Here is a 20,604-nt window from a genome sequence, read left to right as displayed (position 1 = left end):
GACGCGTGCACACGGTGGCATCCACAGCACCAGGCTGCGCGCTTCTCTTAGATGCCCTGAGTGTTTCCGAGGCGTGGTGCAGAACGTGCCCTCGAGAGCGCGGCCAGGCCACTCCGCTCTGACGGCGGGTTCTCGGTCCAAGATCCTTGCCCCCACACTTAAGCACAGGAAATCCCGGATCTCAGCGTTTTCTCAGGAGAACGACTGATAACATAACTGGGGGAGCATCCCCGCATGTGCTTGTGAGCACGAGTAATCCCGGGCTGATGCAGATAGCACGGGTGTCCTGTTTATTTGAAGTCTGGAAATCCAGCTGTGGAAGGAACTCTGGCCCAAAGTTCATTGTGTGAAACCCAAACTCCAGAGCTGGCCTGAGGCTCCTGGCTGCACCCATTCCTGCCCACAGACTCGGCCTCGTCCTCAGGGGTCCTCTGTGTTCCAGGAGCTGAGGCTACGGCAGCGGGTGACAGTGAGTGACGACCCTGCCCTCAGGGAGCTCACAGTCGAATGTGGGAGGAAGACAGGCACCAGCACGGGCTGGGCACTCACTGTGTGACGTGGGCACTCACGTGCGCCCATTTGTTCCCCCAATAAACTGAGGCAGGCAGAAGCTGCAGAGCTTGCCAAGGTCATGTGACTTGTAAGTGGCAAAGCCCAGGGTCGGCCCAGCCGGGTCTCCAAGGCGTGTGGGCTCAGGCCACCTCTGCACCTCCTGCGTGGCCTCCCCCAAGGCTACACATGCATGGGGCCATGCCCAGTCCCGAGGGTCTCCAGGGCAGGCAGCAGGCGCCGTCGTGTTTTTAATTTGAAGTCCTCAGTGCTTGTTCTGTAGACGGGCTTCCCCACTGCCGTGGCTTTCTGTTGGCAGAGCCCGCAGCACAGGAGCTCAGAGGTGCTCGTGCGGCCATTGGCGGCCCCCCACCCCGGTGTGGAGCCGCTGCCTGGGGTGCTGGGCGGCTGGGCTCCCAGCTGCTGAGGCGGCCGTGCCCACTCTCGGGGTCCCCCACCCTGCTCCCAGCTGCTGAGGCACCGTGCCCATGCTCGGGTCCCCCACCCTGCTCCCAGCTGCCCGTGCCCACTCTCGGGGTCCCCCACCCTGCTCCCAGCTGCTGAGGCAGCCGTGCCCATGATCGGGGTCCCCCAGCCTGCTCCCAGCTGCTGAGGTGGCCGTGCCCACTCTCGGGTCCCCCACCCTGCTCCCAGCTGCCCGTGCCCACTCTCGGGTCCCCCACCCTGCTCCCAGCTGCTGAGGCAGCCGTGCCCATGATCGGGGTCCCCCAGCCTGCTCCCAGCTGCTGAGGTGGCCGTGCCCACTCTCGGGTCCCCCACCCTGCTCCCAACTGCCCGTGCCCACGCTCAGGGCCCCCCCATTCTGCTCGCAGCTGCCCATGCCCACTCTCGGGTCCCCCACCCTCCTCCCAGCTGCCCGTGCCCACGCTTGGGGTCCCCCTGGCCTGCTCTTCATGCCGCTCCACCACGGTTCCGTAACCTCCAGGCACTGGAACCCTGAGCCCACTGACGGCCTCTCCTGTTGTTCTCTCCATGCAGGGCTGCTCCACGACGCCCAACTCGCCGTCCATGCCCTCCCGTTCCCTGACGCTGGGCCCATCCCTCTCGCTGGGCAACGTCTCGGGGGTGTCCTTGAGGTCGGAGATGAAGAAGCGCCGGGCCCCTCCCCCTCCGAGTGCGGGACCACCCGTGCAGGACAAGGTGTCGGAGAAGGTAAGGGAGCCGTGCACTCGTGGAAGCGTAAACCCGCACACCCATGGTGCTGGCGGCCCGCGTGCCGGGGCGAGTAGCTGGGGTTCCTTCAGCAGTAAAGGCGCTGCTGTTTTCCTGTGCTTTCTGAAGGCAGGGAGCGGCGTGGGGGCAGCTGGCGCTTGGAGCCCTGTGCTCCACGCTTGTTTTATGAGCACAGTTTCAGATGTGACTGGGATCGCTCAGTGAGCGTGCGTGGGGCGAGGCCCCTTCAGAGAGCCGTCCGGCACAGGGCGGTGCCAGGTGTGATGCAGGCGCCTGCACAGCTCAGATACTCGGGAGCGCTCGCTCGCCTTCCACGGGGAACCTTGGACTTGGGCGTGTGAGGAGCCCCTTGGTTTATGCTTCTCTGCAGGGCAGCCCCAAAGCCTTGGACAGTGACGGAGTCGCTGCCTGGGGACTGGGAAAGGCCTCTGTCTCCCTCGGCTGCCCGGTGGCGGGAAGCTGGAAGCTCCATTTGCAATGCAGCCCCTCTGGCAGCACACAGGACACCCCACCCCCACTCCAGGGCTCCTCTGTCTGCAGATTGAGCTGCCTGGGCTGAAAATCTTCCATGGAAAGTCCCAGAAATGGAGAATTCTCAAGGTTTACATCGCACGGCCTCCTGAGGGTGGGATGAAAGCTGCCGGCAGCGTCTTTGCCGTCAATGTCTGTCGCGGGGGCTCGGGGCTGGTGTCCCTGGGACCCTTATTTGCTTAACAGTGATGCCGGCAGTTCAGAGACACCCAAGAGAAGCCAGGGTGTGTTTCCTTTAAGTGGAAAGGTCGGAGGTTACAGTGGGCGGGGTGCACAGGAAAAGCCGTCTGTGCTGAGTTCAGATTCGGCCGTTGTCCCTTGTAGACGAGGGAGGAGGCGCTGGCAGTCATTGCCCGGCTTGGCACCTGTGGCTTTTCCAGTCCCAGTCTCCCTGGGTGCAGTCTGGCAGGAAAGCACGCGGGGCACGGGTGGGCTCCGGCCTTGGGCTCTCAGAGGGGCTGTGTCGCCCAGGCAGGCAGGCTGCGCCCAGCAGCTCTGTCGCTGTGGCTGTCAGGATGAGGGCGCCTCCATCTCCATGAACCCCTGGGGAGACCCCAGCCTTGAGCACCCCCGTGTCGAGGAAGGCCTGTCCACGCCTGCTTGCTCCCCCTGAAGGCTGCTTCTCCCACCTGCCACCCTGTGTCCCCTGCGGCATCCCTGCCTCCTGCCGCCTGAGAGCCGTGCACCCCTGCGGCTGCTCCTGAAGCATGCTGGGAAGGAGTCTGTGGCTCCTGGTTCCCGGGCCAGGCCCCTGGACCTGGCTGGGAGTTGCAGCAGCAGATCGCCAGGGCAGGTCAGGCCATCGCCCTTCCTCTCCTGACGAGCCAGGCCGTCTGTGTGTGTGTCTGTCCATTCCTCTCCCTCTGTCCCTCCAGGGGGCTCCTGGGCATCACCTGGTCCTATCTACGGGCCTTTGCACTCCTGTCCCTGGAAATCGGCCTGCGAGACCTGTGGGGCAGCACGTTGTGGAAGAACATATTTTGAAATGTTTTGTAACGTCTCTCGCTGGGAGTCCTGCGTGATGCTTTACCTGTGTTTCGCAGGCACATCTCGTGCACCTGCGTGCTTTGGTGATACGTAAAGAACACCCAGCTCTGTGTGCAGCTCTCTGATCTGCTCGGGTCCAGGTCCTGAACACGGCCCCCCGCACGACTGCCCGGCACCGTCAGCCGTTTTCACCTGCACAACACCAGGGCTTGTTTTGGCTTTTGGCTGGAAGAGACGTTTCCTTGGCAGGGAAGAGCATGAACTGTGGGATCATTTGTTCCAAGTGGAACTGCCTTTTCTCAACGCAGCAGAATGTAAACGCTCAGCTTCGGCAGCATTTTTGAGGTTTCTTCTGTCCAGAGAAGAAGTTGTATTTTTTGTTTTTAATGTGTTTAGCTAATGTGTGTAAGGCCGGCTTGAGTGGGAAAAGGTACAGTTAGTAGAGAATTGGGGCCGGCGCCGCAGCTCAACAGGCTAATCCTCCGCCTAGCGGCGCAGGCACACTGGGTTCTAGTCCCGGTCGGGGCGCCGGATTCTGTCCCGGTTGCCCCTCTTCCAGGCCAGCTCTCTGCTGTGGCCCGGGAGTGCAGTGGAGGATGGCCCAGGTGCTGGGGCCCTGCACCCCAGGGGAGACCAGGAAAAGCACCTGGCTCCTGGCTTCGGATCAGCGCAGTGCGCCGGCCATTGGAGGGTGAACCAACGGCAAAGGAAGACCTTTCTCTCTCTCTCTCTCACTCTCTCTCACTCTCTCTCACTGTCCACTCTGCCTGTCAAAAAAAATTTTAAAAAAAAGTAGAGAATTGGGAATCCTGAGAAAAATAAGTAATTCTCCACACCCTGTGTCGTGGACGGAGCTCCCTGAGGCAGAGGGCACGTTTCACTGACGTCTGTGTTTGGCACAGAACGTGCGGACGCTGGCTCGGGGGACTCGGCGCCCTGTCCAAGTGTGCTGTGGCTGTGGGTTGGACTTTAGCGTTTGCTGTAAACCTGCTTTTTTATCTTTTTAATGGAAGGTGTTTTGTTATTTACTAATTTCTGGGAAAGGAACCCAAAGCGTTGTCGCCGTGGTTGCTGGGGAAGTGCGTGAGTTCCCCTTGGCTGGAGATCAAGGGCTCTGGGAGATGTTTACCCATGCGGTTACCACCCCCAGGGCCCCAGCGGGGCGGGGTCCGACCGCCTAGGACAGTGAGCCTGGAGGCTGTCAGATTGTGGAGGATTTTCCTTACGGTTGCTTTTCAGAATCCGGCATTTACTTTCCCAGGTCTGAAAGGTGCGACAGTCGGAGCCCTCGTGCGGTGCGTCTGAAACTTCAGAATCCCTCTGCCAGCGGTGGCGCCCTGTCGTGTGCTCTAATCGATTGCCAGAGTGGCTTTGCTCTTCTGCAGGCATTTTTCCAGGAGGTTTCCCCAGAGGTGATGGAGCGGTGGCGTGTGGAGGTGCCCTGGGCGAGTCTGGCCCCAGTGCAGAGGGGTGGGCACTGCCCTGGGGGCTGGAGCTCCTGGGTGTGGTTCTGTTGCGTGGAGCAGCAGACGGGGATGGCGCATCACCTGCGAGATGGTGCCCTTGCTGAGTCCACGTTTCTCACTGGAGCAGCCATCAGATGCCCCCTTCTCCCCCCACCCCGGGGGGACCTCAGCTTAAGTTTCACTGGGCTCCTCCCTCTCACGCAGTCTCCTGCCTCAGCCAGTCCCCAGCAGGTGCCCGGCCCCTGCTCTGCAGAAGCCCCCTTTGAGAGCCATCACTCCCCAGGACGCGCCCCTCCCCACCAGGCTTCCCACTCAGCAGCTGCACAGATCAGACATAGCAGGTCTGGAGCGCTGCTTCAGGGTGAGAGTGGGCGCTGCAGAGCCTGGCCACAGGGACTGCACACGGGCAGCCTGCTGTGGGCCCCACATTCATCCAGCCAGGCAGGGGGAGAATTCTCATAAACGTCACACATCCTCCTCTCGTCGATGCCCCCTGCACAGTGCGGCCCAGCTACTACTTATATGGTGTTCACGTGGCATTGGCCACTGCGTGTCCTCAGGAGATGGTGTGTCACGTCCATAGAAGGCTGTGGTGGGCTCCGTGTAGACGCTACGCCAATTTTGTGTGAGGACTTGAGTGTCCCTGGTTTTGGCGTCACTGGGGGTCCTGGAACCACTGCCCCCTGAAGGCTGGGGGACAGCTGGACGGGGTCCCGTAGAACAAGCTGACCTGGGGTGACATAAAGACACCAGCAGCTCTCTTCCCACTGGGAGGCGGGCGGTGCTCACCTGGGGACGGAGGAGGAGGGGGCGGCAAGGGAATGGTGTGTCCAGGGCTGGGCTTCCTTTCCGTTTTCATCTGAGGGCCACAGTGTCCTCTCCCCGCCTTGCTCTCCTCATGATGACCTGCCCCCCGGCCCGTGGCCCTGAGCAGCAGTAGAACCCCTGTTGGCTGTTGCCTGTGTTCAAGTTGAAGCTCATTCTGTGTCCAAGCAACCCATTGCCATGGCAACTTTGTCTCCCTGTTTGCTCATGGTTTTCCCACGTGGGCTGCACTTGGGCTACATGTGGACGGTGTTGAGAGTATGAGTAGAGGGGCCAGCATCATGGTGTAGCTGGTAAAGCCCACTGTCTGGCCTGCTGGCGTCTCATATGGGTGCTGGTTCATGTCCCAGCTGCTCCACTTCCGATCCAGCTCTCTGCGAGTGGTCTGGGGAAGCAGCGGAAGATGACCCAAGCACTTGGCCCTTGCTACCGCTGTGGGAGACCTGGAAGAAGCTTGTAGCTCTTGGCTTTGGTCTGGCTCAGCCCTGGCCACTGAACCAGCAGGTGGAAGGTCTCTCTTTTGTTCCCTCTCCCTCTTAAAAAAAACAGTGTGAGAAGGGGCTGTGCACACGGATGCCGTGGTGAGCCTCTTTCCACTCACCCGCTGTCTCTCCGGCTCCTTTCCCGTAGGATGAGGAGAGCAAACCTGCGTGCACAGGTCCTTGTGGGCCTGCACGGAGAGTGGGCTCTGGCTCAGCTCTCCTGGGTTCAGATCCCAGCTGTGTCTCGTGTCTTCCCCAGGTGTCAATCTGCACAAAGGGGCGTGGTGAGGGCGGGCCACCTTCCATCAGGGGCCAGGGCAGCCTGCTTGCCTGAGGCCATGAGGACTGAGCAGTGGGAGGGGAGACTCTAGGCCTGGCCAGGGTCCTGCCTCAACCACGAGGGAGAGAGTGCTTAGAGATCAAGGTCTCTATGTCTACAAGCCCTGGAACGGGCTCATTCTGCTCAGCGATGCTGCACCCGTTCCTCCCTCAGTGGCATTCTCTGTTCTCATCCACAAATGGTGAGCACACCGCAGAGGATTGCGGGAACACAGAGGAGGGTGGGGGCCACCTGGGTCTCGGGTCACCTGGAAATACCAAGCGAGAACCGACACCAGGCTGCCGACACCTGCATGGTACAACCCCTGCATGTGTCGGCTCCTTGTCTGCCAGCTAATTAGAGACAAGTTACAGCGTGATGTGGTGGCGTCTAATGTGGTTGTCGTTGTCCACAAATGTATCTTTTTCTGTAGTTCAGCTGTGTGCTAGGGCTGCGATGCACCCACTTTTGTGCCCATGCCCATCACACGTCCATGGCTACTCCAACTTAGAAGTAATTTAGAAACATTGTAAGGTTATTTAGGCTTTCCTTTGGACTAGAGTATTTGAAATGTGCCTTAGCATGTTCAGTACCTACAATTCTGACCTGACTACTGTGTGCCTTCGTGACCTCGGGGTGATTTCCCAGGACTGCAGTGACAGAGACGTTGATGTTGGATGAGGGAGGATGGAGGTTTGTGTTGTGATCATTGCCAGGGTGATGTCACAGGGATCTTTGTTTTTTAAAGATTTATTTGAAAGTCAGAGTTACATAGTGATAAGGAGAGGCAGAGAGAGAGAGAGAGAGAGAGAGAAAGGTTTTCCATCCACTGGTTCACCCCCCAATTGGCCGCAATAGCCGGAGCTGTGCCAATCTGAAGCCAGGAGCCAGGAGCTCCTGGGTCTCCCACATGGGTGCAGGGGCCCAAGGACTTGGGCCATCCTCTACTGCTTTCCCAGGCCACAGCAGAGAGCTGGATTGGAAAAGGAGCAGCCGGGACCAGAACTGGTGCTCATATGGGTTGCCGGCACTGCAGGTGGAGGATTAACCTAGTGCGCCACAGTGCCGGCCCCCAGGGCGTGGTCTTTGTTAGAGTGGCCTGGGCCAGCCCACACAGTGCGGGGGGAGGACACAGATTTCAGAATTTGTGTACAAGTAGCTGAGGGTGGCTTTGCTCAGGCAGCAACTTCACATGTAAGCAGTAGAGGGAGGCCATGCCGGCCAGCACTTGGGCACTTGCTCCTCACTGAGGAGGAGGGCTGTAAAAGGACCACGGGAGGGGTAGACCGGGCGGGCAGGGACGCCAGAGGCCAGGCCGGGACGCTTGGGATCGTGTGCAGGGCCCACACGTGATGCTGCGTGGAGACCGCGGCTGCCACCCTGGGATGCGGCTGCAGGAGTAGCCCAATCCTGAACGGCCCTTCTCCAGGTCTGCTCAGGAAGGCGAGCGGAGAAGGGGCCTCTCTCCCCTCCGTGAGGGCACGGGGTCCTGGCGGCCGGGGCAGCCCGACAGCGCAGCTGCAGGGGCTGGCTGGATGCTGCCACTTCTGCTCTCTCGTCTTGAGCTGGGCGCAGCAGCCTCACACAGGGCGCAGGCGCAGCAAGAGGCACAGGTGCCCGCAGAGGTCGGGGCTCCGTGCTGCCTGGCCCTCCCCCACTGCTTCTCCTCCTCTCTGTCCGTTCCATGCTTCCTGCAGCCGGGGTCCCCCGATCCCAGCGCCCCCACTGCTTCTCCTCCTCTCTGTCCGTTCCATGCTTCCTGCAGCCGGGCTCCCCCGACCCCAGCGCCCCCACTGCTTCTCCTCCTCTCTGTCCGTTCCATGCTTCCTGCAGCCGGGCTCCCCCGACCCCAGCGCCCCCACTGCTTCTCCTCCTCTCTGTCCGTTCCATGCTTCCTGCAGCCGGGCTCCCCCGACCCCAGCGCCCCCACTGCTTCTCCTCCTCTCTGTCCGTTCCATGCTTCCTGCAGCCGGGCTCCCCCGACCCCAGCGCCCCCACTGCTTCTCCTCCTCTCTGTCCGTTCCATGCTTCCTGCAGCCGGGCTCCCCCAACCCCAGCGCCCCCACTGCTTCTCCTCCTCTCTGTCCGTTCCATGCTTCCTGCAGCCGGGCTCCCCCGACCCCAGCGGAGTATCCTGTTGACGCTCCTCCCTCAGGTTGGTCTCCCAAGGCCTCCTCACCATGTTTCTTCTACGTAACATGCATATGCATACGTGCGTGGGTGCATGTGTGTGTTGCTCATACATGTACATGCATGGGTGAGTGTGTGCTCCACATGCTCACGTGCGTGTGTGTAAGTGTGTGTGTGTCTCGCTTATTTGCTGCCTGTGAAATGCTTCTGTGAATCATTCGGCTTGGCCCTCGCCCGTCAGCAGGTTTGCTGATCACGGCCTTGCCTCTGGCTCTGACTGCGAGGGGCTGAGTGTGAGCAGATTAGGCTGCGCCCTGCAGCTCTCGCCGCAGGGGCTGTTCCCCAGGGCCCAGGACCTGCCCCCTCCACCTGCTGAGGCCTCCCAGGGTGAGGACGTCCAGCCCACAGGACGCACAAGGCCTGTGAAGTCGCTTGTCGGCCCTGCCAAGGCAGCTGCAGGCGGACTCAGGGTGGCTTCTGTGTGCACACGGCTGCCCCAGGGCTTGGATCCGCTCGAATCGCATGCATGGCTGCATGTGCATGGGGCTGCGGGTTTCCCGTGCGTCTCCTGCACGGCACACGGTGTGTTCTGGGACGCCTGGCAGCGCTGTGTTTCCTCCTCTTTCACAGGGGACATCCCTGCGAAGGTCAAGGGCATGATGTGCATTGCCACCTGTGCTTTGCAGGGCTGGGTGACTCGGCAGCTCATGGTTCCCCTGGAGGGTGCTGTGGGCTGGCCACGCCTTCATGCCCGCGGTCCCACCGAGGCACCTGCCACATCCTCATCCCTGCAGCCGCCTGGACAGGAAGGGGCCTCCCCTGGAGTCTTGCCTGGCAGACCTTCGGCTGCTTTTGTGTTTGTTTTGTAATTTGGGGCGGCTGGTGTGATGTTTCCCTTTATGGAGAATTCAGAAGCCTCGGACAGAAGCCGCGTCAAGCACTGTTCCCCATGGCAGTGCCCTCCCCTCCCACCCCGTCCTGTTGTCTGAAACGACTCAGCGAGGGACTCTGTGTCCCGTGGAGTGCAGCGGCCTGGCCTTTGGCCGTATGGCCGTGTGAGTGCAGCGGCCTGGCCTTCGGCAGTGTGGCCGCGTGAGTGCAGCGGCCTGGCCTGCGGCAATGTGGGGCCGTGTGAGTGCAGCGGCCTGGCCTGTGGCAGTGTGTGGCCATGTGAGTGCAGCGGCCTGGCTGTGGCCTGGCCTTCAGCAGTGTGGCCATGTGAGTGCAGCGGCCTGGCCTTCGGCAGTGTGGCCGTGTGAGTGCTGCAGCCTGGCCTTCGGCAGTGTGGCCGCGGGAGTGCAGCAGCCTGGCCTTCGGCAGTGGGGCCGCATGAGTGCTGCGGCCTGGCCTTCGGCAGAGTGGCCGCGTGAGTGCAGCGGCCTGGCCTTCGGCAGAGTGGCCGTGTGAGTGCAGCGGCCTGGCCTTCGGCAGTGTGGCCGTGTGAGTGCAGTGGCCTGGCTGTGGCCTGGCCTTCAGCAGAGTGCAGCATCTCCCTGATAGGCTCCCTGTGGTTCTGGTCTCCTTTAAGATGACAGAATCCTCTCCCGAGACACAGCCGGCCTCTGCTTTGTGGGGCAGACATAGCCCAGTGAGCACCCGGGGCAGCGTCCTGTCCCTGCCCACTCTGCCTGCCCCAGAGGGCGAGACCAAGACACAGTCTTCAGGAAGCCCCCTATGGACTGGTCACAGCCTGACTCCCAGCCACACCGAGTGCCGGCCGTGCCTAGGAGGCAGCGGCAGTGCAGGCGGTACCTAGCCCTGGGTGCCGCCTTGACCCCAGACTGGACGACTGCAGCAGCCATGGTGTCCCCCAGTTCTGAGGCCAGAAGTCCAAGGTCAGGGAGTGAGCAACGTGGTTTCCCTGCAGCCTCTGCTAAGCTTCCAGTCCTGGCTTTTTCTATGCACGCTCATCCTTGGTTCCCTTTGTAGTTTTGGTTTTATTGGAAACATTGTTTATTTGAAAGAGTTACATAGAGAGAGGGAGAGACATGGAGACAGAGAGAGGTCCTCCACCCGCTGGTTCACTCCCCAGATGGCTTCAACAGCCAGGGCTGGGCCAGGCCAAAGCCCGGAGCTTCATCCTGGTCTCCCATGTGGGTGACAGCAGCCTTGACACCTGGGCCATCTTCCGCTGATGTTCCCAGGCCACTAGCAGGCAGCTGGATCGGAAGTGGAGCAGCCGGGACTCGAATCACAGCCCCCTGTGTGATTCCAGCACCGCAGGCAGCAGCTCGCCCTGCTCTGCCACGACGCAGCCCCACAGGGCCCCTTTCATGAGGTTGCCAGTTGTAGTGGACTGGAGCCTGCCTTGACGAGCCATTCAAATTCAGTTACACTAAAGGTCGTGTCTCAGAGCCCAGCCACACTGGAGGCTTGGATTTCCACATACTCAGGGGATAGGATTCAGGCCAGGAGAGGGGGAATTGGATGCCCGCCTACATACAGAGCCAGTCTAGGGTGTAAGGACCCCAAGGGGTAGCAGATTTAGCCCCTTCAAAGCTGCCGGTGTCATGTTGGAGCAACATACAGAGAGGGCCCCGCCCGGGGGAGGTGGGCTTGTACATCTGGTCCCCTGGCAGTGGGCAGTCCCACCTGTGCGCCTGGTCCCCTGGCAGTGGCCAATCCCACCTGTACATCTGGTCCCCTGGCAGTGGGCAGTCCCACCTGTGCGCCTGGTCCCCTGTTAGTGGGCAGTCCCACCTGTACATCTGGTCCCCTGGCAGTGGGCAGTCCCACCTGTGCGCCTGGTCCCCTGGTAGTGGGCAATCCCACCTGTGCATCTGGTCCCCTGGCAGTGGGCAATCCCACCTGTACGTCTGGTCCCGTAGAGCACCAATCCCACCTGTGCGTCTGGTCCCCCGGCAGCTGCCAATCCCACCTGTGGCAGGTACTTCAGATTCACCTCATCGCCACCCCAGGGAAGTGGTCAGCGTCAGAAGTCCATCTTTACCTAGGGGCCAGGGACTGCCCTGGGGGAAGGTGATGCTTCCCAAGTCCCTCCCAGCAGGCAGCATGGAGAGTGGAGAGTCCCAGCAGGCGGCCTGCGCACCTGGCTGCTGTGGTTAGGACATCCGTAGGAGCTGGGTCAGGGAGGGGCCATTGTGCCGGCCTGATGGATGGTGGAAGTCCCCTCAGCATGAGGACCGTTCCGGGCTGCCGGGCAGAGCAGGCCCCGCCACCCAGTCAAGGCGAGCAGCCCTGGGGTCCCGTCAACAGTTACAGCACCTGACGACAGCTCGGTGCTTGCTGTGTTCCAGGCACTCCACACTCCACGAAGGCCTTGTGCACATCCCCTGTGCGGGTTAATCTGCAGTCTACACGTAAACTAGACGAGATGCTGTTTTTATCTTCGTGCTAACAGCAAGCGCTTTGAGGGTGGCGCAGGTGAAGGGAGCTCCCAGGGACAGCACGGGCTCACCTGGCCATTCCTGTGCGGAGACTTCACGCATTGCAGGCCCTGATGCCGACAGCAGGCAGGGTAGAGGCCGTGCAGGGGCAGGGGGCGGCCGGAGCTGGCATCGCAGTGACTTCTCCCGGGATCTTGTTGGACGTGGGGATCCTGAAACAGAGCGAGTGTCTGAAGTCTGAGAGCTCACTTGCTTACTTACCATGGATGGGGAGGTCACGTATTTGCTGCCTGGGGAGCGAAGATGAAGCCGGAGGGACGCAGCCATGCTCTGCCCTGTGCAGCGTCCTCAGCTTTCTCAGTGCAGAGGTTCCTCAGCCGGCCCTCCAGGGGGCGCTCTCTCAGCCTGCTGGCTCCCTGGAAACAACACCACAGTGGAACGTGGGCAGCCTCAGCGAAGAGTGGCTCGCCTCCCAAGGACCCTTTTGTAAACAGCACTGCCGGGATGGTGACGAGGGCTGCTAGGCTCTTAGGATAACACGGTTCTGTTGGTGGAACTTCTCAGTAAATGGGGCTCACCTCGTCTGCCTTGCCCCCTGCAGGGTATAAACTGGGGCTCTGAAACGTGCATTAAACTCCTGCTAGAGCCATGGCTGCAGGCAGAGTCAGATGCATGGCAGTGCACTGCAGCCCAGGCGGGCTGTCTTCTCATTCGCTGCCCTGCCCCTGAGCTCAGGCGTGGTGTCTGCCCACTTACTACCCTGCCGCTTGTAGTTCCCGAGTGGGTGTCTGCTCATCACTGAAGTGCTCCTGCGACTCGGGCGTGGACGTCTTCTCACCCCAGTGCACCTGCAGCTCACTGCAGTGCATCTGTAGCTCGGGTGTGGTATCTGCCCATTTCCTGGGCTGGCTTCGTTCCTTATGGACTGCGCCTGATTTGCAGAAGCCCGTGGTATGCTCCTGCGGCATCTTAGAAAACTCCAGAAGCCGTGGCAGAAATGAAGAAGAAAGCAAGCCAGGTTCTTCTGAGCCTAGCCTAGTGACCTTTGAGTCTACACTTTATTAAAAATAAAACTATCTTATTTTAAATGTTCCAGATAGAAAATGTGTCTATTTTTAGTAAGTATGTAGCATTTAAAAACTAGTGGAAAACAGTGTAACTGGAGTTGTACTCATTCTTTTTGTAAGTTATAGGTTTTGTTTATCACCTAGAGCGTGGAAACACAAACAGCCTTTATGACGTTCTGGAACATTGTTTGTGAAACACTGGAGATGGGGTTGCCGAGGTCGCCGGCAAGCAGGCTGTTTCCTTCTGGCCGAGCAGGAGGGCGTGGTGCTCGGGGGAGCGGGTTCCTGTTTGGCACAGGCAGCGGCCAGCACCGGCGGTGCCCGACCCTGCAGAGCCTTTGCAAACAGTGTGGCTGCTAAGGGCTGTGCACGGTGGAAACTGGGCAGCTCGCACTCCGTGTGCAGGGACAGGAGGCACAGCCCTCGGCGCTTCCCCTCTGACACCTGTGCTAAGGCAGCAAGCATCTGGGGATCAGCGCCCGGTGCGTGTCAGCTGCAGTGACTGCGGCAGCTCGGGGAGGCCGCTGGCCAAATCTGAGCGGAGGGGTCCTCGCTGCTGCCCTGCATGCTGACGTCTAATGGCACAGTGAGAGCCACAGCTGTTCCAGTCGCCACTCGCGCGCCGGTGTGCCGCTTCCTCGCTGTGGCTGCGCCTGTCCCTGTCCCTCGTGCCTGCTGTCAGCACGTTTCTCATCATGCACAGAAATGCAGATTTGGGACCTGCCCGCCCCTCTTAGCTCTGCGTGTTGCACTTTCTACGCGAGCACCTGCAGTCTTTGCGGTCAGCCTGACGAGCAGCAGGTAGGAGCGGGAATCGGCTTTTCAAGCTTAGGACGTGAGATTCCCTCACCTCCTCCACTGGGGCACAGGCCAGCCTTGGAAGCTGAGGCCGAGGGCAGAGTACGCACCGTGGACTGAGCTTTGTGGGTTCTGTTCCGTCTGGTTCTTTACCTCTGTGTTTAGTGACGCTTCTTCTCTTCCACCACCACAGTGACATGGCTCTCATCTCTGTGAGGCCTTTACCTCTGCGGCAGAAACACAAATAGGGGCCGGCATTGTGGTGCAGGTTAAACCTCTGCCTCTGACGCCTGTATCCCATAGGAGTGCCGTCTCACGTCCTGGCTGCTCCACTGCCAATGCAGCTCCCTGCTATTAAGCCGGGAAAGCAGAGGAAGATGGCCCACGTGCTTGGGCCCCTGCCGCCCACGTCGGAGACCTGGATGGAGTTCCAGGCTCCTGGGCTTTTGCCTGGCCTGGCCCAGCCATTGCAGTCATTTGGGGAGTGAATCAGCAGATGGAAGATCCCTTTCCCTCTCTTTCTGTCTCTCCTCTCTCTCTAACTCTGCCTTTTGAGTAAATAAATGAATCTTTAAAAAAAAAAGCACACAATTAGGTAAAAGAAACAACCTATAGAGGTAGAGAAAGTAGTTGCAAATAATATATCTGATAAGGGATTAATACAGAGGATATATGGAGAGCTTCTACAACTCAGCAACAATAAAAAAAAAAAAAACCCAGGAGGAAAGGACTTGAATAGACCTTCTCCAGAGCAGATACACGAAGGGCCAGCAAGCACACGGAAGGATGCTCGCCGTCGCTGATGGTGAGGGGCGAGCTGGTGAGACACTAGTGAGGTCGCCACCAGTGGGAACAGAAGTCCTCGGCAAGGATGGAGAGCGGTGAGCCCTGGGACTGCTGATGGGATGCAGAGTGCTGCAGTCTCCGGCAAACGCTACGCCAGCTCCACAAAGAGCTGGAGATTTAATCATCACCTGACTCAGAAATTCCACTTCCGGGCCGGTGCCGCAGCTCACTATGCTAATCCTCTGCCTGCGGCGCCGGCACCCCGGGTTCTAGTCCCGGTCAGGGAGCCAGATTCTGTCCCGGTTGCCCCTCTTCCAGTCCAGCTCTCTGCTGTGGCCCAGGAGTGCAGTGGAGGATGGCCCAAGTGCTTGGGCCCCTGCACCCGCATGGGAGACCAGGAGGAAGCACCTGGCTCCTGCCATCGGATCAGCGCAGCCATTTGGAGGGTGAACCATTGGAAAGAAGACCTTTCTTTCTGTCTCTCCCACTGTCTAAATCTGCCTGTCCAAAAAAAAAAAAAGGAAAGAAAGAAATTCCACTTCTGGAAGTAAAAGAATCAAAAGTGGGGCTCAGAGATCCGGAGACATTCCTGTCGACAGCTTATGCACAGCAGCCAGGGCCGCCCCAGTGTCCGTCACTGGAAGACACTGGAAAGGGAAGCGCGTGGCGCACAGCAGGTGCAGGAGGAAGTTGGCTCTGACAGCCGCGGAAGGGCAAGCCTTGAGGACATCAGTGCCAGCTCCAGCAAGCCCGTCACGGAGACGTAAGCCGCGTGAGTCCCCTTACATCAGGCCCTGGAGTGGTCAGATAACAGGACAGAAAGTGGGGTGGGGGTGGCCAGGGGCGAGGGAGGGAGGGAGGGGAGCTGTTCCGTGGGCCCGGAGCCTCAGCCTTGCGAGAGGAGAGCTGTGGGGACCGGTGTTGCTACAGCGTGCGTGCTCCTGGTGCAGCGGCACTGTGCATGGAGAAAGGTTAGGTTAACCACAACCACACGTTAGACACAAAGTAAGTCGTTCCACATTTCTGTCAAAGGGTGCACTCGTCAGTGAAATCTTTCACTTGGATATGGCACATGCTCTCCCCAGGTGCCTTGTGTGTAGTGTTTTTTTAAAGACTTTATTTGGGAGGTAGAGCTACAGACAGAGGGAGAGACAGAGGAGAGGTCTTCCATCCGCTGGTTCACCCCCTAGATGGCCTCAGTGCCTGGAGCTGTGCCGATCCGAAGCCAGGAGCCAGGAGCTTCTTCCGGTCTCCCACCCGGGTGCAGGGGCCCAAGGACTTGGGCCATCTTCTGCTGCTCTCCCAGACCACAGCAGAGAGCTGGATCAGAAGAGGAGCAGCTGGGATGTGAACCAGCGCTCATATGGGATGCGGGCACCACAGGCGGAGGATTAGCCCGCTACGCCATGGCGCCAGCCCTGTGCAGTGTTTTTAGGTCGCATGTTTTCAGTGAACCTGAGAAGATCCACTGCTACTTGACACATTTTGAATGGGTAGGTTTATCTGACAGCAAGTCACACACTTCACCCATGCGTTTTCAGTCCCTCTGGTCACCCTGCTGGACTCCTGAGGGGCTGCAGCTGCTCACTGTGGTCCGAGTTGTCCATCCCTTGTACGGAAAGGCCCCTGACACGGGAGTTCGGCAGCTTTGAAAGCACCGAGCAGGTCTGGACTGCTGGAGCCAGGACTTGTAGGAAATTTTGCGTGGTCCTGCTCTCCACGGTCACGTGATGCTCAGTGCCCAGGACGTGCTCTGAGAAAGCTGTCAGAGGTTTTGTCACTGTGCACACATCGCAGGGTGTACTTACAGAACGCTGGATGGTGCAGCTCAGTCGAGACACGGGGTAAACGTACCAGGTGTGGGGCCCATGCCGGGGCAGCGTGGCCAGCTGTGTCACAGTAGACGTCCTTTTATCAGCACTTTAAAATAATGGTAAAACCTTTAGTGCAGTTGAATCCACAAACCAGTAACTGTCATTTGGGATCAGGATCGCGTTTCTGTAGTGTGTGTAACTGTATGTGCCGAAATCGGTGTGACCAGCAGCGGGACAGGTGTGTGCACGCCAGCACTGCCACCAGCGCCTGAGTAGTGCGTTTCTCTGGTGTCGCGGTGTCTTTGACGGCACAGGTGCAGCGGGTTTTTCAGTTCCGTTTAGTCGCGTGGCGCACTACTGTTGGTCAGACTCATCGTGTGACCCAGGACTGCAGTGCACGACACGTCGATGTGGCCTTTCTCCTCCTCTGATCTGCACAGTCCTGGCCAAGCCACCCCAAAGGACGTGCCAGTCAGATTTTCTGAGTTCTGCTCTCCCCAGACTGAGCCAACACACCTGCGCCCACTTAGCCAGGGTTGTTGCGAGGCGCTGTTGTGCGCACACAGCTGGTGGCAGTGCTTTCAAAGCCAGCAAGACTCCCCAAGCGCGGAGAGCACGTGGGGAGGAGTCTGTAAGCGAGTGGTCTCACCTGGGAGGGAGTGCATGCACACTGAGTCACGACCGGGGTCACCATTGCCGAAGACCGGAGTTCAACCCGCCCCAGGCCGCGGTTGTGACACCAAACCTTCCTTTTCCCGTAGAAACTTGACTGCTTTGTAGGTTCCACGCTGTCGTGGAGAGGCTTCCTGGGCAGCCTGCACCAGTGTGGGGAGCACCTGTGGGGAGCACCTCAGGCCTCCTCCTTCGTGAGTGCGAGCCCGAGCCCGGGCGGGGGACTCGCCTGCACGCTCCAGCCACGAGGGAGCCGCTGCTAAAGAACCTGGCTTTCTTCGAGTGGTGCCGTCACAGCTGTGGGCGGATGGAGGCCGTGTTCCCGTTTACCTTGAGCCGCTTTCTGCTGTGAACTGTCACGCGTCCCGTCACCGCATTTATCGCTGGAGTCATCGGGACTGTCAGAATCAGTAAAACAATGTTTTAGGAAACCTGTTTTAAACCAAAAGGACGTTGAGTAGGCAGTGAACAACCAGAGAAGACACCAGATGAACCGCAGGAGGCTGCAAGGCGACGAGATGGCAAGAGAAACAGGTGAGGACGAGGTTCCCGGGTGAGGACGGACAAGCCCCGGCAGCGCCAGTTCCGCCCCGAAGCCCAGCCCTGGCGACTCCGACATCCCGCGTTTTTCAGAGGCAAGCAGCGAAGCAGCTCTCCCCGCGAGCTTCCCTGGGTTTGAGGCTGACGCGCGAGATCGTAAGAGAGCTGCAATGTGACAAGTGCGCGTGCCCGGGCCAGGAGGGGCACAGGCTCATCCGCCGTGCACTGCTGCCCACCTTCGGACCCTTGACTTGCTCCTGGCTTACAGGTGCACCTGACACGGCCCCCGCAGGCCCAGGCTGGCCCGTGGAACTGTGCTGACACTGAATAGGAGACGCTTCGAGTTTCGGCGAGGGAGGGTGGCCCCCTGCACTTCCGGAAAGCTGCTCGTGGCGCGTGAGCTCTGCTGCCTCCCAGAGACTTCCGAATGTTTCCTGCTGTGCCAGAGGCAAGGATGCACAGCCAGGGCTTGTTCAAAGGGAAGGAGGCCCGGCTCCAGCGTGCGTAGCCCACGGGCAGCCCCTCTCCGCTGTGTCCCCAGCTTCTGCAACTCCAGCCCATCTTCACCATGCAGGCCGAGCGCCAGGGGTGGGCAGAGCAGGGTGCACCTTACTCCTTGCTACAGCCCGAGAGGGAGCATGTGTTCCAGGCCGTAGGAGAAGCCGTCAGGGTATCGTTCGGCTGGGGCTGGGGGTGTCACTTCCTGAAGCCAGGGCTTAGGAAGCGCTGGCAGACTGTGTGATTGGCAGGTGCAGACCACGTTCTTGGGTCCCACCTGCTGTCATTCTCCCGCTAGAGGAGCCTGTCTCCACGGCATCTACAGAAAAACGTGTGATGACAACCTGCCCCTCTTGCTTACGCGCCCCACAAAGTAAAAGCAAATGTGAGGGCAGTGGGGATGGCTGGGGCGTCACCGGCTGCGGCTGCGGCTGCGGCTGCTCCTGCAGGGGCCAGAGCCTGCCCGGTGTGCACTTCACGCTGGGGTCTCTGGTGTCTGTGCTCCTGATCTTACAGAACGACAGTGCAGCGCCAGCGGCTGCTACTCCAGAGAAAGGGACTGGTGTCTCACAACTACCAAGCCGTCAGTGTAGCAATCCTGTATGCCTAGGAGGAAAAAATTGGCAACATTGGAGAAAGCAGCAGGCAAACCAGCAGCCACGCTGCAGAGTCACAGCCGGGAAGGAACGATCCCTCAGAACGACGAGGCAGAGAGTACAGATGCAAGAGGAGCTGCGTGGCACTGCCAGCTTCAGTGTGCTTCCACGAAGCGCACGCGGCACTCACCCCGCAAGCACAGCGCGGCGCACTCGCCAGTCTTCGAACGTTTGATAGGATTCATATCACGTGCAGCGTTAAATTAGAGAGCAAGTACGTGTTTAGAGAAACCTCAAACACTTAGTGAATAGCATATTTCTAAATAACAAAGTTGGAATTACAAAGGAAATTAGAAGCTGTTTGAAACTGAATGAAGGGGCCAGCCGGCAACGTGGCTTACTTGGTTAATCCTCTGCCTGTGGTGCTGGCATCCCATGTGGGCGCTGGGTTCTAGTCCCAGTTGCTCCTCTTCCAGTCCAGCTCTCTGCTGTGGCCCGGGAAGGCAGTGGAGGATGGCCCAAGTACTTGGGCCCTGCAGCCGCATAGGAGACAAGGAGAAGCACCTGGCTCCTGGCTTCAGATCGGCGCAGCGCCGGCTGTAGCGGCCATTTGCGGGGTGAACCAATGGAAGGAAGACCTTTCTCTCTGTCTCTCTCTCTCACTGTCTAACTCTGCCTGTCAAATTAAAAAAAAAAAACTGAATGAAAATCAAAATAGAACAAGATTTGGGGATGCAGCTACACCAGTGCTTCCAGAGAAAGTTAAAATATGTCACATCAGAGAAACAGCTACTAGTAAAATAACAACAAACCCAAAGAAGGAGAGCAACAACAGCGGTAAGAACAGGAATGAAGAAACCCACGACAGAAGTGCAGGCTCAGTGAGAACCTCAAAGCGCTTCCCTGAAACCAGACTGGGAAAGGGAGACCTCGATTCCAGCGTTGGAATGAGAGAAGGCTTGCGAATAGCATTGCGTAGACATTTAGGAAATGTGCATGTTATACAAACTTGAATGCTTAGATAAAATGGACACATCCCTTAAAAATACAACTTACCAGTACTGACACAGGCTTGAACAGCTCAGAGCCACACTGAGCGTTGTAGAGAAGGAGGCTCCAGTGGGTGGTGGCCATGGTGTAGACAGACACTGGGGTTGTGATGGAGATGCAGTGGGCGGTGGCGGTGGTGTAGACATTTGTTCAGGTGAGTATTTCGAGAGCCTGCTGTGTTCTACAAAGGCGGTTGAAATGCTACAGTGGCTCTGGTACTAGGTTTCAAGAGGCAACCTGTATGGATACAAAGGCGTGAAATATTTTCAGATATAAGTAAGTACAATGTGGAAAATAAACCTGGCACATGACTGAGAGTGACAAACCAGGTGGCAAATTTCTGACGCCCATCAGAACTGGCCGTGTGGCAGCTGGGGGACGCACATGCCAAGCACACAGTTGCCACCTCCGAAGCCTGGAGTCAGGAAAAACGGGTTTTCAGGGACAGAGGCTGGGGACGAATCCTTTGAGAGAGACTCCCAGGTTGGGTTTCTCCTTAGTCTGATCCTTTTGTCCCATGTTAGATGGACAACAGGAGTGCAGTGTCCTGCACAGCCTTGTTGGCGTTCTGTTCTCCCCATCTCTCAGAAGGCAGACGCCTTCTGTGGTGTGAGGACGAGTGCACCTGTGCACCTGTCTGCCGTCTGCAGTGACGTCCTGCTCCTGACGCAGACTGGGCCTGGATGGTGGCTCTGTAGGGTGGCTCGAGCCGTCCCTGGAATCCCCTCCTGATCATTTCTTCACATAGCAAAACCTGTGAACAGCTGGCACCACCTTAATGCAGCGGGATGTGGATCCCTTCCGTTCCTCAGGGAATAGTAGTGTAAGACGGCCTGAGGATGTAGGAGCCGTGTGCTCTGGGGGTGTAGGGGCCATGTGCCCCCAGGGACATAGGAGCCGTGTGCCCCGGGGGTGTAGGGGCCGTGTGCCCCGGGGGATGTAGGAGCCGTGTG

At 59.1% G+C, this 20,604-nt stretch overlaps 1 protein-coding gene across 16 annotated transcripts in view; it reads left to right on the top strand.

Moving 5' to 3' along the window:
- COBL (cordon-bleu WH2 repeat protein) overlaps positions 1-20,604 on the top strand; it is a 184,951-nt gene that overhangs the window by 104,212 nt on the left and 60,135 nt on the right. For all 16 annotated transcript variants that reach the window (XM_051853146.3, XM_051853142.3, XM_051853141.3 and 13 more), the window contains one exon: positions 1,549-1,722. In XM_051853146.3, the coding sequence (XP_051709106.3) occupies positions 1,549-1,722 (174 nt within the window). The remainder of the gene's footprint in view (positions 1-1,548; positions 1,723-20,604) is intronic.

The sequence above is a fragment of the Oryctolagus cuniculus genome, chromosome 16 (genome assembly GCF_051225735.1).
Source record: "Oryctolagus cuniculus isolate XC-2025 breed Fujian yellow rabbit chromosome 16, ASM5122573v1, whole genome shotgun sequence".
NCBI lineage: Eukaryota > Metazoa > Chordata > Mammalia > Lagomorpha > Leporidae > Oryctolagus > Oryctolagus cuniculus.
This window is presented reverse-complemented; position numbering and strand designations above follow the sequence as displayed.